At 49.6% G+C, this 18595-nt stretch overlaps 2 protein-coding genes across 2 annotated transcripts in view; both read left to right on the forward strand.

Moving 5' to 3' along the window:
- The window catches only part of LOC103182096 (FCH and mu domain containing endocytic adaptor 1), a 28197-nt gene extending 14721 nt beyond the window's left edge, over positions 1–13476 (forward strand). The window contains exons 6-26 of the mRNA XM_042342725.1: positions 186–290; positions 429–527; positions 721–817; positions 1402–1446; positions 1712–1784; positions 2528–2552; positions 3003–3060; positions 3673–3851; positions 4200–4224; positions 4715–4777; positions 5090–5230; positions 5670–6089; positions 6213–6316; positions 6446–6563; positions 7035–7146; positions 7230–7385; positions 7764–7896; positions 8477–8682; positions 9277–9341; positions 9496–9660; positions 10287–13476. Of these exons, the coding sequence (XP_042198659.1) occupies positions 186–290; positions 429–527; positions 721–817; positions 1402–1446; positions 1712–1784; positions 2528–2552; positions 3003–3060; positions 3673–3851; positions 4200–4224; positions 4715–4777; positions 5090–5230; positions 5670–6089; positions 6213–6316; positions 6446–6563; positions 7035–7146; positions 7230–7385; positions 7764–7896; positions 8477–8682; positions 9277–9341; positions 9496–9660; positions 10287–10309 (2412 nt within the window). The 3' untranslated portion in view covers positions 10310–13476. The remainder of the gene's footprint in view (positions 1–185; positions 291–428; positions 528–720; positions 818–1401; positions 1447–1711; positions 1785–2527; positions 2553–3002; positions 3061–3672; positions 3852–4199; positions 4225–4714; positions 4778–5089; positions 5231–5669; positions 6090–6212; positions 6317–6445; positions 6564–7034; positions 7147–7229; positions 7386–7763; positions 7897–8476; positions 8683–9276; positions 9342–9495; positions 9661–10286) is intronic.
- Positions 13477–14348: 872 nt separating this feature from the next.
- Positions 14349–18542, forward strand: rex1bd (required for excision 1-B domain containing). Its single transcript, XM_007898872.2, has 5 exons — positions 14349–14466; positions 15900–15976; positions 16275–16479; positions 17202–17290; positions 17815–18542. Exons 1-5 carry the CDS (start codon positions 14392–14394, stop codon positions 17903–17905), a joined length of 537 nt encoding a protein of 178 aa, XP_007897063.1. The 5' UTR covers positions 14349–14391; the 3' UTR covers positions 17906–18542.
- Positions 18543–18595: the final 53 nt, after the last annotated feature.

Genomic DNA, 18595 nt, shown 5'->3' on the forward strand with positions numbered 1-18595 from the left:
TGATCTTGAGCTGTGTATCTGGGTCTCTTCATGTTTCCAACACACGAGATGACAAGAAGTCCAGATAACAAAGGACGGTAGAAAGAGTGACCTCAGATGTTTCTGGGTTTGCCCTTTACTCGCTCACTCGCTCATTACTCTCTCACCACCCTGTCTGATTGTCTCCTCTTGGCCTGTTCCCGCAGGCAGAGGTCAAATCCAAGAAAGCCGCCGAGACGTACAAAAATTGCATCGAAAAATACAGCGCAGCCCGGGCTGACTTTGAGCAGAAGATGACGGAAACTGCCCAGGTGCGTCTGTGTCCCTTTGTGTCGTGTGTCCCTTTGTGTCGTGTGTCTTGTTGACTAGTTTTACAAATCAGCTGTTCTGTGCCACTCCTAACCCTCATTCTGTGTGTGTGTGTCGGGCGCTTATTTTCATCTCAGCAGAAGTTCCAGATGATTGAAGAGGGTCACCTTCGGCACATGAAAGGGTTAATTAATTCCTTCTCACATTCGGTCGAAGACACTCACGTCCAGGTGGGCCAGGTGAGTGGCTCAGACTTACCCACGGTTTTGGGGGGAGGGGTGATGGGGGTTGGGGAGCAAGCCAGCGAATTGCAAAGATTCTCACAATGTTTCCGGATAACTGGGAGAAATGTAGGGAGTAGTGATTAGATGGAGAGATGGGAAGTGCTTGGTGTGATGCAGCTGGTGAGGTGAGCTCTGTTTCCCGGCTCAGGTGCACGAAGAGTTCAAGCAGAACGTGGAGAACATCCGGGTGGAGGATCTGATCAGGAAATTCGCTGAAACCAAAGGGACGGGCAAAGAGAAGCCAGGTAAGCAGCTCCACTTGTGGCTGTCCCAGCCCTGAACACACGATTCTGTGAAACAATACAATACAAAATTACATTCGTATAGCGCCTTTCACGTCGGGAGGACGTCCCAAGGTGCTGGGAAACACCAAGGAGTTTGTGCTGCTTTAAACATTGAACGTGGATATTTAAGTGTCCCATAGCGTAGTGGTTAGAGCACTCACCTCGCAAGCAAAAGGACCCGGGTTTGATTCTCAGACAGGGCGAACTCTTAGGCAAGTTTCCTTACCCCACACGCCTCTGTTAACAGCAGTAAGTAGGAACCTGGTTGTTGGTTGATTGGCAGATCACTTTCTGGGGGTAATAATCCCCTCCTCACTCCCCCCCAAAAAATGACTGGTTGAGGACACTGCCTTGCATAATTGGCTGCCCACATTTCGCCCACAAAATGCACAGTCAATTCACTTTACAGTATTTCCTGTGAAGCACTTTGAGACACCTCAACGACGTGGATAAGGCACTGTATCGAATGCAAGGATTATTATTATCATATGTTGTTAATATTATTAGATATGGCATTGATTCACTCTGACCATTGCTCTTTCTAGGATCCAGTGAGTTTGAAGAGTGTAATTCAGCCACAGTGCCAGAAGGTGAGTGCCTCCTCCTTTAAGGATACGGGGGTCACTCATTCATTTACTTTTTGTCGGTCAGCCGGGTGGCGGACATGCGTGGAAACCCATCACCACGCTTACAAGCATCCAACCCAGACCCTGAGCCGCACATTTGTGAAGTCACAGATTGTTTGAAGCGCTTTGGGATGTTCCGCTCTCACAGGTCATTGCACGAAACACAAGCATAAAGTCACTTTGTAGCCAAAGGGTGTTAATAACACAGGACTCTCATTCTATTATGCAGTTGTAAAGAAATCCCGAAGGAAAACGTTCATTATTCCCGGCCTGACCAGGAAGGAGAAAGACAACGACTCCGTGTGAGTTTATTCAGATTTTTTGTTTTACTTTGTGCCTGGGAGATTTTGTCTGATCTCTCGGAGGGACCGACATGTTGGGATAATAATAATAATCCTTGCATTTGATATAGCGCTTTTCACATCGGGAGGACGTCCCAAAGCGCTTCACAGAACACACTGTAAAGTGAATTGACTGTATATTTGTGGGCGAACGCGGCAGCCAATTGCGCACAGCAATGTCCCACAAACAGTCGTAGATTGAAAATGACCAATTTAATTATTGTTTTTGGTTTGAGGGATTATTATTAGGCTCTGTGTGGAGTAAGGAAACTTGCCCAAGGTTTCGCCCTCTGCCTGGAATTGAACTCAGGTCTCTCGCTTGCAAAGCGAGTGCTCTAACCACTGAGCTACAGGACTCCACATATACGTGCCTTTGCTTATGGGAGAAGGGGGAATGCTGTTTGAGGGCACTATAAACCGGGCCCCAATTCTGAAGTGTGGGTGGAGGGGAAGAGAAGGCTTCGAGTCATCCAGATCCCATCAGCTCCCTGCTAAGCCCTGGTGGGCAAATGCACAGGCTCGAAACAACTGTGGGTTGGGTGGCGAGGAAGTGGGGGAGAGAATGTGCAGGTTAATGCAATTGACCACACGTCTATCTGTCACGCACATTAAGAGAGCGGTCACTGTTTCTGGTCTACATGACCTACAAACCCATTTATTGACTGCTTATGGTCTCAAAGTCAATCTCTTTCCTCTTCCTGCAGGGGCTCGCCTGATGCAGACTCAATTGTAAGTAGACATTACATGTAAGGCCCATGCTCGCTTTATATATATGTGTGTGTGTGTGTTGTTTTTGACCCAATGTAAAACTAGACCTGAGGCAATACAAAGCTTGCCTTATAGGCCTGATTAAGGCCTGGGTTTAAACTTGGTGTTGGTCTTAGTTTCAGTCAGTTGAATCTAGGATTGAGCCACCCCTACATAACCTGCACTGGGGCAGGGAACGTGGAGAGACCCGAACAGTTAGGAGAGATGTTTAAACTAAGCAGCTCCATTTTGTAAATGGGTTTAGAATCGATCTCACGCTTTGTGATTATACTAATCATTTTCTCAGTGAAAGTTTCTATTTGGAGCTGCTACTGTTGCCCAGATTTTGGTGTAAGCGAGATAGCGTGTTCAGCGACCTGGGCTGTCTGACCGTAGTTTAGATATATTCTAACCCACGTTGTATTTTTGCAGAATTCTCCAGAGGTAGACGAGGAAGGTTACACCATCCGACCAGATATTACCCAGAACAATATCCTTCGTTCCTTCATTTTACCTGCCAGGGCCTCAGTCCTCAGATATGGCCGTTACACTGGGATTTATTCTCAGTGGATCACCACCAACATCTCAGAGACGTCATCTCTTCCTCATTGTTTTCTTTCTCCAAAGACAGAGAGGTTTTCTGTCCTTGTATCGAGAATCGACATCCACTATCCCCAGCTCAGGTGCAGCTCAGTTAGATACAGAGCAAAGTTACTTAAATTTTCCAACAATTTGCCTTAACCACTAAGCGCCCCTTGGCTATTACTAGTGTACATCGGTCACTTTCTGCATTGACGAGCTAACTTTTACAATCACTCGCTCGCTATATCGAGAAATTCCATCGAGGTGAAAGGCACTAGTTAAGTGCAAGTTGTGGATGTGTTCAGGATAGTGTTGCAGCTCCTTCTGCTTTCCTCTACCACCGCAACCCCTCCCACCCCACTCCCAAATGCCCCTGGAGTTCCCAATCTCAGCCACGTTGAGCAGGCCACAACGGAAGTCGGGGATGGAAAGGACGCAGGTCTAAGAAAATTGTAGAGTTGTGCTATGGGAATGGCAGGCAGGCAGGCTGCTCCGTTCAAACTCCTTGACTTTTGTAAACGCGAAAAAGAGACCGACTTCTGCTCGTCCAGCGACTCTGACTTTGACGATGACGAGCCTCGCCGTTTCCACGTGCAGATCAAGCCGGCGCTCCCGCGGGATGGGCCCCGGGACACCTCTGCCTCTGTGGAGGTGCTCAAAGCCTCCATCGGGAATATCGTCCTCTCCGCCAATCCGAGCGTAAGGGATTCCGTGCTACATGGTTGGGGAATGGAGAGGGAGGGTTTGGAGCTAAAGGAAAATTGGAGTTCAGGTGTAACTCTTCCAGGTTCTTGGGTGACTGCCATTGAATTGGTGCCATTGTGCCAAGGTCCCCAATCCAGCACTGTACAGCTGTCCATCTGGGACTTGAGGGGAGTTTGAACATGGCACCCAAAAAAAGGCCACTCACGTGAATGACAATTGAGTTGCAGTGATTGTTGGAACTCGGTGGAGGGGAGTTTGCAGAGAGGAAAGTCGCGTTGATGTGGATTTTGTCCATCTCACAATCTGACTTGATTTCTTTTTTTTCAATCTCTCTTATTACAGATCCTTTCCAAAAGAAATTCCTCCAGTAAGTGTTCGGCAATCTGCCAAAGCCTCGCTGTGCTGTAGAGCGTTGCTGGTGTCTGTTGGGAGGAAGCGTGTTTGCCTGCGCGCTTGAGTGTGGGTCAGGTTGGAAGGGTGGCGAGAGTGAATCAATAAGTTACATGGAGCAATACAGTAATCTTCGGCACAGAAACAGGCCATTTGGACCCACTGGTTGGTGCCGGGCTTGACTTCGGTCAGAACAAGGTTTATATTGGTCAATAGCCGAGGCTTGCATTGATGAGCTATTTCATGGTGATGGCACCTTTAAACTAATTCTGGATTCCTCCATTTACGTCTCTTGCTCCATCTATCTCTCCCTCCTATCTCTATCTGTCTGTCTTTCTCTCTCTCCTATTTCTGTATCTCTCTCTGTCTCCCTTTCTCTCCCTCTCCTGCTGTCTCTCTGCTTTCCGTTTGATCCTCTTCCCTCCCAAAGCGTTCTTGACTCTGATGGTCTCTCTTTCCTTCTTTAGGACATTCAGTCCAAATGGCTGCGCCTTCACTGGATGGGAACGCAGAGACGTTGCGAGCCAGAGGTAAGACCCTCACAGAGATTTGATGAGCTGCGCTTACAAAGTGATCACAAGTGATGATCTCCTTTGCCTGTATTAATGTGTGCATGACAGCGGTTGTCAAACACTCAAACCACCATCCCAGGTCAATGAAATTGACCGAAACTTCACAGCAAAGTCAACTTGCAGATAGATAATTTCTCTGTGACTTTCCCTTCTGTTTTCTTAGTGTTGCACTATAGTCTTTATCAAGCAAAATATTCCCTCGGCCTCGTGTTTATTGACGGTGCTGTTTTCACTCGGTCTTTGCTAATTCTGGTTCTGTGTCTGACCTAGATGAGGAGGGGTTAACATTCCGAGTTTCCACGCCTAGCCCTGAACCCAACAGAATCATTGGCTCACAGAATGGCATGAAGTCTTTGGATCCACTTTTTGGACCCCCTCTGGAGACTTCGTTTGAGAAGCTGGGCTTCGGAGGTAATGGAATACATCTCACCTCCTGACGCTGGCACACTCTCCCTCCCCATTGAATTGGTTTTCTCCATAAAAGGACAAGCCCTTTTTTTGGCACTTAGTTCTTGCCAAGGGTAAATTCAATTTAAAGGTGAAGGGCATGAAGGACATCATCAAAGTGAGGCATATTTTTTAGGACCTTTGCGTCCGTCAGGAAACACCAGATAAAGATGTGTCCAAGCTATAATAATAGTAATAATAACAATCCTTGCATTTGCCTCATCACATCTTCGAGACGTCTCAAAGCGCTTCACAGAATATACTGTAAAGTGAATTGACTGTGTATTTTGTAGGCGAAATGTGGAATATTGGGTGTTGAATGAAAGCAAAGTTCAAGATTTTTTTAAATCATTATTGTGGTAGATCGCTCTTCTCTTCCTAAACGGCTTCTATCTCCTTCCAGCTCAGTTCAATCAGGTGAGCGGCAGCACCTTGTCCATGAGCCCTCCTCCACTTGCCTCCAGCATCCCAGAGGCGATTGAAGACTCCGGCCTAGATTCTCCCTCTCAGCCCATCACTGAAGCCTCTTCGCCCTCTCCTCAATCCAGACCTTGGACACCGCAGGTAGTCACGCCGCCCATCCCCCCACCGATCAACACCTCCTTCTCATCCAATTTTGAGGATGTTTCCTTCGCCACCTCCTGCGGCTCCAAGACGAGCGAGGCGGCCCCTATTATAGGGGACGTCCATCTCGAGGCAGACCACCCCTGTGTTTCTCCAACCACAGACAGAGAGGCCTCACCTGCAGAACCAGACTCTGAACCAGACCTTTCCACACTACAGCCCTGTGCTCAGATCCCTCCCGACTCCACATCCACTTCAGGTCAGTGCCACCCAACCACAAATGCAGTAAATAAATAATATCCATTAACATTGGCAGTAGCCTTGTCCCGTTTGACTCAGAAAGCTCATTTCACAGCTGAAACATTTTCGTCTCCTGCTCCAGGTTCTCGGTCCGACAATCCCATGAAGAAAACCCCCACACTAGCACCACGTCGCAGACACTCCAAGAAAAAGCTCTTAGCATCTCAACAGGGAAATCCAGACACAGTACGTGAAGTTTAAGAACAAAGTCTCATCGAGTAAAATAATGACCACAATAAGAATAACAGTCCTTGTTTGAATTTGTTCAACCAAAGGCAATGAGTGCCCGCTAACTGCCAAGTTTGTTTCGTTCAGTCTAGGTCTCTTGCAGTTTCTCCAAGTCCGCCGCCCTCGGCCATCCTGACTCCAATGGATAATGGATCCCTGAGCCATGCTCTGCAGAGTCGACCTTCCACTCCAGCCATCAGTGCGTGTATGTGTTCTGTGGCCCCTTACTTCAACACTTGAGATTATTTATTGACCCTGTTAAAGTCTTTGTCTTTCAGATGCTCATAAAAAGCCTCGCATTCGATATATCGTGTCTTATACACTGTGAAGTGTATAACTGTGTATTTTGTAGACCTGGGGCAGGTTCCTGCAGTACCTGTCACCTCGACTGAGCACAAAAGATTCTAATCCCAATGGATTCTCCATTCCCTTTCTCTCCCTTTCGTTCTTCAAAGAAGCGTACAGATAAAACGGCTTAGAAGTGAATTGCTATTCAAAAAGGCTTTGGCAAGTTTTGGATGCAACGTTTATAGAGGAAATCTAGACCAAGTGGAAATTCTCCCCAATAGCCTAGTAAAATAAAGAAGTGAATGGGTTCCTTGTGTTTGGGGAGGGCGCGAGGGAGGGAAGTGGGGGTTGAATCATGAAAGTGATGATATTGTTTCCCGCTTCCTAGGTATCTCCCGGGGGCCCAGCCCGGTCACCCTGGGCTCTCAAGATTCTTTGCCTGTTGCTGCTGCATTCACAGAGTGCATTAATGCGTATTTCCGAGGAGGAGATTTCAATAAGTAAGTGGGTGGCGGAGCTGAGCACGACCCTATACTGTGTGAATTGTTGTCTCTGTCACGTATTGCTGTTTCCTCTCCCGCAGTGTTATTGTCAAGATCACTGGAGACGTCACAATGTCCTTCCCGGCCGGAATCGGTCGCAGTTTCAGTGGGAATCCAGCCCCACTGGTCATCAGCTTCAGACTGGTCAACACTCAGCCAATCGAGCAGTTCTTACCCAACGCCCAGCTCCTGTACAGGTCAGTGGTGGGGTGGGTGGGATGTGCCATTGCTGTGTGATGAGGCAAATAATATCAGTACAGAGAATAATTTATCCAGGGAGAACCCCATCATTCTCCTTCCTCACAGTGTCTGAGATGTGGGTCTCTGTCAGTCGTGGAAATGAAGAGGAGGTGGAGGGGAAGCAATGAAAGGGATGGGATTTTGGAGATAGGGGATTGGGAATAAAACGGGACAAAAAAGGGGGATATTTCTCCTTGGAGGAATGTCAGGTCTATGTGGGGGAAGGGATATTCTATTGGGCAAGAGGGTAGTGAGGGCTCACTCAGATGTGGATGGGGTGTCCCCTGGGGTGGGCCACCTGGGGTGTTGACTTCTGAGCGTCCTCTCCGGTGCAGTGACCTGTCGCAGAGTGATCACAACAGCAGGGACTTCTGGCTGGACATGTCGGCGCTCACAGCCCAGCTACAGATGCGAGCGGAGCAGAACCCAGGTGCTCCTTACTTCAACATCAGCCTCCTCAAGTACCAGGTACTCTCCGTCTCCAGCCCTATGTGTGTGTGTGCGTGTGGTGGGGGTGGGGGGGTGCGAACGACGCAAAATGGGGCCAGGATACTGAGACTCAATGCAGACAATGATATAATGGGAACGGTCGGGTGGGTGTTAAAGGGCAAAATCAACTTGCACAGAGGGGCTTTTTCACTAGGACCCTGTTGTCTAAGTTGACACTCCAGTGCAGAACTGGGGGGTTGTTGCACTGTTGGAAGTGCCGTCCTTCAGGTGAGATGTTAAACCGAGCTCCCGTCTGCTTGGCTTGTTTGGGTGGACTTAAAGATCCCATACCACTATTCGAAAAGAGAAGAGAGTTTTTCTCTCTCTGTGTGTCCTGGCCAACAAATCCCCCAAATAAAATGGGTCACTCACTCCATGGCTGTTTGTGGGACATTGCTGTGCAAAATTGTGCTGCCACGTTTCGCCCACAAAATGCCCAGTCACTCCAGTTCACAATAAATCCTGTGAAGCGCTTTTGAGACGTCCCTGTGACATGATAAGGTGCTGTACCGAATGCAAGGATTATTATTGTTTTAGTCTGTTACGCGTCTCGCTCCAGCTTTCCCCTCAGGAACGACCCTCGGCTCCCCTGAACATGGCGGCCCGCTGGCGGAGCGAGACCGCGACGGGACGGACGGAAGTGGTGATGGACTACGAGTACAACGGGGACGCCATGCCGGAGAGACCTCCCCTGAGGAACCTCCAGGTCTTGCTCCCTGTGGAAGGAGCGGTCAGCGAGGTCCAGTCACACCCTCCCGGCAGCTGGTGAGGATTTGAAGCTCCCCATCCATTCATGTTCTTTTAATAAAATGGCTCCCCAGGAGACCGAGCAGGGCCATGCGGCAGCAGGATGCAGGGACGAGAAATTCGGAAGCTCGATGCCCGCTCTCAGCCGAGTTTAGCTGATCTCAGCCGCGTTGCTGGGCAGGACCAATGGGGCACACCTGCACATGATTGGTTGGGAGGGTGGCATTGCCCTCATACCTAAGGGTGGGCTAGGAAGAGGTGAGGCCAACCAGGATTTCATTCCTAATCTGACATCTGCTGAGAAACACAGTGGTGTGGATTTCGGGCGAGAAATCCAATCAACTTGTAATTGGAGGCAAAGTCGTGGGAAGTTGCCCCGTCCCTCCCCGAGCCAATCACAGCCTCTGAGAGCATTGCCTCCCAACCAATCACATTTAAGGGTGAGGGCAATGCCTCCCCCCACCCAATCACGTGTAGGTGTGCCTGAGCGCTGCACCTCATTGGTTGAGGCAGTCTTGTGTGGTCAGGTCCTCTGACATTATCAGTGTCTCCTCTTCGTGGAGAAATGGCTCTTCCAACAGCTCTGACACCTCCTGTCTTCTCTCCCTGAAGGAACCCCGAACAGAAGAGGCTGTTGTGGAAGCTTCCAGATATCTCCGGCCAGTCCGCTCACCTGGGTAAATGCAACCCCTTGTTATTTTTTTTGTGACGCTCCAACCCTTAAGCATCGGTTTGGCGGGTAGTCTCATGTGGCTCACTCACACCCACCCACCTTCTACACACTCTCCTCCCCCCCCCCCCCCCACCCCCCACCCACCTTCTCTCTCGCAGGGAAAGGATCACTCCGTGCACACTGGCAGGTCACCGAAGGCCCCAGCAAACCCTCCCCGCTGGCCCTGCAGTTCACAAGCGAGGGAAGCACCCTGTCAGGGGTGGACATCTGCCTGGTGGGGGCAGGATACAGACTATCACTGGTGAAGAAGAAATTAGTCACAGGTGAGATGTTGCTCTTCGCTTGTACCACTGGTTTGCACAGCACGTTGCTGTGAGCAATTGGCTGCCGCGTTTTGTCCACAGAATACACAGTCACTCCACTTGACAGTATATCCTGTGAAGCGCTTTGAGACATCTCAACGACGTGATAAGACGCTGTATCAAATGGAAGGATTACTAATAATGTCTGACTCGCTCAGCAGTGCTAATTTGCACGCATACAGTGCTTTTCACGCATGGGAACATCTTGAAACTCTTTGCAAAGACGAGTGTGAGCTTGAACCGGAGGGGACTGGCTTCGACGCGGCTGAAGGTCACAACCGAAGGAGGTTTTTAGTCGTCTTTTTTAAAAACAGAGCGAGGAGCAAGGTGGAGGGAGGTTGGGGGAGAGTTCCAGAGGGAAGGCCATCACAAGGCATTTGAAAATAGGAACAAAGACATGATAAATTGATCTGCTTAGGGATAGAGAGTCAGCGGAGCTCGGTGAAGATAGGGGTGACTGGCTCATGAAACTCATGAGAAAACAAACTGAGGCCAATTCGGGGGGAATTCTCCCCCCAATTCCTGAGACGAGTCAACTGATGCAAACGTGTATTTTTTTTTTACTCTTTGTGTTTTTTTTTCAAAAGGCAAATACTTTGCAGGATGCTGATTGGTGATGAAGAGAGAAAATCATCCAATTCTCAACTTTTTTGACCCGTTTCCATGTGTGAATGTCGAGATCCGAGCTTCGTCCAAGTGGCTGCTCTGCTCCGCTCTGGGGGGTTACGAACTCGCGAGATGTCAAACCGTTTACCTCAGACCCTCGCTGATACCTTTCTTCTTTGTCTGAAGAACAAGTGGTTCAATGTTGGTGTTCAACCTTCTGGAGACCTTGGCACCGAGCTCGGAAAAGCTTCCAGCAAAAGCTCGGAACTATTTTTAAGATTTTACCTCTTCTTTCCACATCCCTCCTCTCCTCCCTCCCTGCCCCAGGAAGGATCCATCTCTACCATATGTTTTCAACACGTTTGCACTTTGTATAGCTAGTGGACATCCCCAGTTGGCTGCTTCAGGTCACACCTGTATCTGAGAGGATGAGTTGCCCATTCTATGAATATTGATGGGGGTCGGGAAGGATAGAGAGAGACGTGTTCAGTACGTCTCGACCCAACTCTGCCATTTCCAGAAGCAACCGGGTTTCCAGAACAGTGTGTGTGTGTGTGTCGTCCCCCTGTCCCCCCCCCCCAGATGTTAGTCAATGTATATTTCACTTGAGATCGATCGTGGACCTTTCGTGCTCCACTCCCCACATTGATCGCACCTATGAGGGCGCTGAGAGAGTGTCTTGGTGGGACGGAAATGATAGCAGATTGAGCTACTAGCATTTTTGTTGAGTGTGGAGTGCATCTAATCTTCATGGCGAAGCATCCTGAACTCAGCCAGAGCTCCAATCAGGTCTCCCTAGACGGGGCAATGGGTGAATGAGCAGAGATGTGCAGATCAGAAAGCTCCCAAGTATGATCCTCAGTCAGTCAGCAGTGGGGAACCTCACAATGGTGCCTCGGTGCTCCAGGTTAGGAAGGAAAATAATCAGCCATGGATCCTGATCAGTGTCCAGTTCCTCCTCTGCCTTCCAACCCCCAGTCCCCACACCACCCTCACTGTGGATTTTTTGTGTGTGTGTGCGTGTGTGTGAGGACAGTGCAGGCTCCACAGTTGAACGCTGGCTGTTTAGTTTCGCTCTACCTGCACAGGTAAAGAGCAGACCGCCTCCATGACCCATGCAGTCCAGTACAATTTATCACGTTCAGAAGAGGAAGGGAAAAAAATCTTTCGAGATTTCATCAGACTTCAAACAAACATGGCCCATCTTTAAAGGGGAAGTAACTATTCTCAGCTGTTCCAATGCTAACCTCTCCCTCGGACTTCTCTACTGGATATCGTGAAGGCTTACTGACCAATGGGAAGGAAATGGTGGCTTCTGAGCATTGACACTTTGGACTTCTGACTTGTGTGTGTGTGTGTGTGTTTGTTCGTTTTTTAAAGTTGCATCAAATAACTATCCAGTGACTGTGTGACATATAAGAGAAATGGGCTGTCATTCAGGGTCCCAAATTCCACGTGACTTTTAGCCTTAAGACCCTTATTCTTGAAGCGAATCTTCATTCCGGTAGTAATAATCCCTCAAAAAAAAATGTGGTCACTCAATCCACGACTGTTTCTGGGACACTGCTGCGCGTAATTGGTTGCCACGTTTCGCCCACAAAAGACAGTCACTCCACTTTACAGTACAGTTTATCCTGTGAAACGCTCTTGAGGTGTCTCAGTGTCGTGATGAGGTGCTATACCAAATGCAAGGATTACTATTCATTTGGTAGTCGCTTGTTTTTAAGAACAGCAGAAAATTGGCAGTGAAGTAAAGACTGAATTGGGAGCATGACAAAAATTCTGCCTCAATCTGGAACGTTAAGACTACGCAATCTTAGAGGCTAAAACCAAGTGAAGCTTTGGGATTCTGGACCTTTGAGACCTGAGTGTTGGAAGGAAAGATATTTGACTGTATAAGCTATGTGAACATGAATGGCACGTCCCATCATGTCTTGTGTGGTTCTGTCGGTGTACAAGCTGGCTGGTCAGAGGAGACATGAAGACCCGCTTGTGTTTTGGGGCCGAATGATGATGGCTGAGATACTAAGATGTTTCCTTGAAGAGTTTTGAATCTTGTGGAGGATTTTTTAAGAATGTAATGGTGTTTTTATAACTTATTAAGCAAAGCGATGTGTGGTATTTCACCATGAGTTTGGACAACGGCAATGGCAGGCATCCGGTTTGTATGTAGACAATATTTTGATGCCAGGCCCATCAACCTGTGCTTGAGTGTGAGGCTTGAGTCTGTGCTGTTGCAGGGATCAGTGGCTTGTTTTATGCCTTAGTCTGTGCCCATCATAGAGCTTGGTTAAAAGGTGAAGGCCAGGCTGTCTTTTCTGGTGCATGAGACTAGGCTAAGGTCCATTGTGATGAAGGGCAATAAGTGTCCAGGCTTTAGGCTTAAACCCAGCCTGGTACAGAGAACTATGTATATAAGCCTAGGCTCATCCTAAAGCAGTGGACTTTGGTATAAGCTTAAATGTAGGCCTGAGTCTGTCCTGTAGGGACTGTATGTTCAGCCTTTAGCTCAGCCCAGTTAGGGCCGTGGATTTGGATTTTTAATACCTGCAGCTGGCTATAAAATTGTCAAGTGGTCACTGAGCAATGAGTTGTTTTTTTTTGCCCTTTCCCTGCTTATTTTTCTGAGTGGTTTACACACACACAGAGCACTTGGGGACTGCAGCACAGTCTAGTAAGGTCCCCAGCAAAGGGGGAAGAGAGGAACCTGAGCCTGTGAGCCCTCTGCGGCCCTGGCGCTATGCGTGACTGTGCTTCGATCCTACCCTCTTTGTCCCCTGCCTTCCCATTCCGGTTTAAGCCGTCGAAACATTTCAGACCGTGGCGAATGACACCAGGGTTGTGACATCAGAGGGGAAGGGTTATTGTACCAGTGGATTTTGGGGCCACCACTGGATAGGTCTCGCTGGTGTAGATATGTGTGCGTACATAAACCACATGTGCATAAATACACTATACCTACAAACGTGCTCACCTCGCTGGAAGTGAGGTGTACTTTAAAGTGTTTTTCTATTCTAGTCTCCTGCTCCCTGGATCCAGTTTGGTCAGGGCTCGAGTTGTGTCGAGGTGATTGCTATGTGCCTGTTGAGTGGTTAGCAGTGATGGGAGAGCTGCCTGTAGGTGAATCTCCAACCGTGTTCTGAATAAGCAATAAACTGACTTCCTGATACACAAACGTATCCAAAGGTTTCTTTCTCTCGAGAAAGGCTCCCGGGAGCTAGCGAGTGTGGGTTGTATGGACGGTTACAGCACGGAAACAGGCCATTCGACCCAACCAGTCCACGCTTGTGCTCATATGTGTGGAGCCCTGTAGCTCAGTGGTTAGAGCACTCGCTTTGCAAGTGAGAGACCTGAGTTCAATTCCAGGCAGAGGGCCAAACCTTGGGCAAGTTTCCTTACTCCACACAGAGCCTAATAATAATCCCTCCAAAAAACAACCAAAAACAATAATAAATTGGTCATTTTCAATCCACGACTGTTTGTGGGACATTGCTGTGCGCAATTGGCTGCCGCGTTCGCCCACAAATATACAGTCAATTCACTTTACAGTATATTCTGTGAAGCGCTTTGGGACGTCCTCCCGACGTGAAAAGCGCTATATCAAATGCAAGGATTATTATTATTATTATTATTATTATTATATTCCACATGAACCTGATGCGGAATATGACACATGACAGGTAAATGGGACTGAAAGGATTACTGGCGCGGACCCAATGGGCCGATTGGTCTTCTGCGCTGCCACTTTGCGCGGTTGTGTAGGTGTTAGACGCAAAGACATTGACTAAATGCACATCCAAAGAGTTGGGCTGACGGTGGAACGGGATCGTCAGGTGGGCTCTCCTTCGGCTGAAACCAAGGTACCGTCAACTGCTCGAGATCCCTTGGACCTGTTGGAGAAGTGTCCAAACGGGCCTTGTACTTTGACGTCACAAACCTCACAAGCGTCCAGCACACACCAAAAAAAAAGGGCTGACCTATGGGGCCGGGAGTTGGGTTTGTAACCAGGAGAAAGGTTTCGCCTCCGTGCAGTGGACGTACGGAGCCTCCGGGCGGTGCTGTTGGAGGAGGAGGAGGAGGGTGGCGATGGGGCTGCTCGGTGCTGCATTGAGGAGCGCAGTGTGGGAGCTGAGCCTGGGGCGCAGAGCAGGGCCTGGCATGGTGAGGGCAACGTGAGGGCAACGTGAGGGCATAGTGAGGCCACGGTGAGGGCACTGCGAGGGCAACGTGAGGGTATGGTGAGGGCAACGTGAGGGCATAGTGAGGGCATAGTGAGGGCAACGTGAGGGCATAGTGAGGGCATAGTGAGGCCACGGTGAGGGCAACGTGAGGGCATAGTGAGGCTATGGTGAGGGCAACGTGAGGGTATGGTGAGGCCAAGGTGAGGGCAACGTGAGGGCATAGTGAGGCCACGGTGAGGGCAACGTGAGGGTATGGTGAGGGCAACGTGAGGGCATAGTGAGGCCACGGTGAGGGCACTGCGAGGGCAACGTGAGGGTATGGTGAGGGCAACGTGAGGGCATAGTGAGGGCATAGTGAGGGCAACGTGAGGGCATAGTGAGGCTATGGTGAGGGCAACGTGAGGGTATGGTGAGGCCAAGGTGAGGGCAACGTGAGGGCATAGTGAGGCCACGGTGAGGGCATAGTGAGGGCACAGTGAGGGCAACGTGAGGGCACAGTGAGGGTATGGTGAGGGCACAGTGAGGGCCTGGTGAGGGCACAGTGAGGGCCTGGTGAGGGCAGGGGGTGAGGGCCTGGTGAGGGCAGGGTGAGAGAGCATGGTGAGAGGATGGTGAGGGCACGGTGATGCCCGCACGTTAAAGGGTTTAGAGCGCTCGAGGAAAATAAGTCGGAAAGTCCTGAGAGGAGAGGCGGCGTCAGTCACCTGGTGTGGCGAGAAGGTGCCCGTTTCCTTTGGCGTCCCGGCGGTGGCGAGCCTGACCGTACCGCGGTGTGCGGGACGTGGCCGTGCGCCGGTTGAGCTGCCGGGTTCGCCCGCGCACTGCAGTGAGTCCGGCAAAGTGCTCTCGAGACATCTCGAGGGCTTTGAGAGGGCGCTGCCCTCAAACACAAAGACGATTCGTGTTAATATCTAATTATCAATTATTAATATACTGTTGGGTACCGTGTTTACTATCCCCCCCCCCCCCTCCCATTACAGGCTTACGTGGAGTCCTGTAGCTCAGTGGTTAGAGCACTCGCTTTGCAAGTGAGAGACCTGAGTTCAATTCCAGGCAGAGGGCGAAACCTTGGGCAAGTTTCCTTACTCCACACAGAGCCTAATAATAATCCCTCCAAAACCAAAAACAATAATAAATTGGTCATTTTCAATCCATGACTGTTTGTGGGACATTGCTGTGCGCAATTGGCTGCCGCGTTTGCCCACAAATATACAGTCAATTCACTTTACAGTGTGTTCTGTGAAGCGCTTTGGGACGTCCTCCCGACGTGAAAAGCGCTATATAAAATGCAAGGATTATTATTATTATTATTATACGTTAGCAGGTAGTATCTCTGACCTCGTCGCGCGCACAGACACAGAGCGTGCGGCTCGCTCACTCACTGGGGTCGCTGTTTATTGCTGTTTATTACAGAGCGGTCTGAAGGCGCTGGTGCGGAGATTCTACGCGTTGCAGGAAGAGAGAGTGGAGGCTTACAGGCTGTTTGACGAGTGAGTGACGGAAAGCGGCCGCCTGCGCGACACTCGTCAGTGTGGTGGTCAGACCACTCGCCTCGCGGGCGGGAGGACGCGAGTTCCATTCCGGGTCAGGGCGAGACTTTGTGCAAGTTTCCTCACTCCACAGCCGAACCCAAACTATACACAACAACTTTCCAGAGAAGCCCTGGGGCTCGGTGGAAGGGAGAGATCATCTGCTAAAATGTTATCAAACCTCACGCAGTGACAATAGTTTAATTGTTGTTCTCTTTCTCTTCTCTATCTCTCTCTCTCTCTCTCTCTCTGTGGGCAGGGGCCACCGGGCCTATCTACAGTCTTCTCCCGACTATGACTTTGTCCGTTACCGGCAGCTGGTGCACGAGATCACGCAAGCGTTTAACGGGATCTCGAAGGAGGTGATCGAGCTGAAGAGCCGGCTTCACGAGGAGTGGGACCGCCCCGACCTCTCGGAGCACATGGAGCGGATCCAGGAGCGGGAACGGGAGAAGTTGGAGCTGGTGAGGGGCATCACGTCACACAAAACCAAAAACAAAAACAGAGGGCAATTTCAGATCAGATGTTAAACCAACTGAGGTCCCGTCTGCTGGTTCGGGTGAATGTTAAAGAGCCCGCTACGCTATTCGGAAATAGAAGGGGGTTTCTCTCTATCCCAATGTCCAGATAAAATCGGCCACTCACTTCATGGCTGTGTGTGGGACATCGCTGTGCGCAAATTGACTGCCGCCTTTTCCAACAAAATACACAGTCGCTGCAATCTGCAGTAAATCCCGTGAAAAGCTTCTAGACTCCTCCTGACATGATAGGCGCCACATGTTTTAGTTGCTTGGACTCCAGCAGTTGCTTCAATGCACTCTCGCCTTGGCTCTTATTAACCTGCGCGTAATACTTTCCGCAATTAGGTAAGCGGGATCCATCCCTCCAGAGAGAGAGAGAGAGAGAGAGCGCATTCCATTCCACCAATCTATCTCTGGAATTTCCATGTGTAGGTGGGATGTTTGGTTTGGATACTCTTACGCATTGTGGTGGGTTTCTGCATGTGTCAGACACCTGGCCAACCCCCAAAAAAGGGGCCGCATCAAATGCAAGGATTATTATAATTATACAGTGGAAAAAAAACACCAGCGTTGTCTGGTTCTGCTCTATAACACACTGCGATTCTTCGATTGATTAACAGAGATGTATGTTTCTTTGGTTAACCGAGACGTATGTTTTTCCGCAGACTGCCAGGCTGCAGCTCGCAAAACAGAGAGCGTTGGACCATCCGGAGAATGAGAGTTACCAGGAGGAAACCCAAGAACTGAAGCAGAGGTTAGTGGCTGGTCACACGGTTCCCTTCAGTCAGCTCAGCGGAAGGCAGAAACGTAGGAGAGAATGCACAGTGCGTCATATGTACTGAGTGGTAAATTGTCTGATCGGAACAGGAAGGAGAGATCTTGGGGGTATTTGGTAACCAAATCCATGGGCACAGATTTCCCGAGGAGTTCACGTTCACGGAATCTTGGGATGCGCGGGGTAATGTACAAGACGGGGAGAGGTCATTTTAAACGTTATCCAGATGTGGCCTCAGTGAGACCTCATCTGGAGAACAACCCAGGACGCTCCCGTCAACCGAGAGGTTTCAGGCTCGTCGGATTCAGAGACACGGAAGGCAGTTGGATGGTAATGAGGATGGCTAACTCCCACCTGAGAAAGGGACAGTTATTACTGTCTACTCCTCTCCCAGCCCCCCCCCCCCCGCCGCCATCCCCCCAGTCACCAAACGGGCCATAGGGGTGTGACGTGTAGAGCAACATTGATTGACTCTGTGGATTATCTCCTCCTTCTCTCACCAGAGTCAACAAAACCATTGAGGCCATCAACGAAATCCTCCAAGATTTCAAGTACGACTCGGAGGAGATGGAAGAAACGGGGGAGAGGGAGTGAGAGAGGCCGGAGGTGTCCCTGTGTGTCAGAATCACTTCTCTCATCCAGCCCGGATGGTTTACCGAACCACAGGAGTGAGGTTTTGTATGTGGGGGGGGGGTGGGGGTTGAAGGAGAAGGGAGGTTTGGGTTACACGTTGTCAAGGTTCCAACACACCCTGAGTACTCTCTGACTTGCCCTCACTGCAATGAATAACTCATGATGTTATTCAGAACTAGGGATCAAGGAGGTGAAAAACCAACCCTTTTTCAGAGGTCAAAAGGGGGATGAGTGGGTGGGGTGGGTGAATGGGTCCCGTTTTCGGGATAGGTGTCCGGAATAGTTTCTCTCTGTGTGATAAACATTTAATTCCTCAAGGTGCCCAGAATTCACCCTGACCTGTTCCTATGTGGCTGGAAATCCTCAAGAGAGCGATCTCTATTGGCACATCAGTGTGATTACCACATTACCACACCAGGGTTGTACCTATGGGCTCGCTGAGCAAAATAGTCATCCAATTTGGAATCAAATTGAGTGCAGTGTTGTATATGTGCCCCCAATGTTACCCCTGTATAAATGTAGTCAATCGCTATTTCCCCCCTAGAATTACTGATGTTGTTCTTGCTCCGGATAAATAAACATTTTTTTTTAATACCTTAATCGTGATCACATCGCAATGCGCAGTGCCAGACTGGGGTCAGCAGAGCAAGG

Source organism: Callorhinchus milii, unplaced genomic scaffold, assembly GCF_018977255.1.
Source record: "Callorhinchus milii isolate IMCB2004 unplaced genomic scaffold, IMCB_Cmil_1.0 Scaffold21, whole genome shotgun sequence".
Lineage (NCBI taxonomy): Eukaryota > Metazoa > Chordata > Chondrichthyes > Chimaeriformes > Callorhinchidae > Callorhinchus > Callorhinchus milii.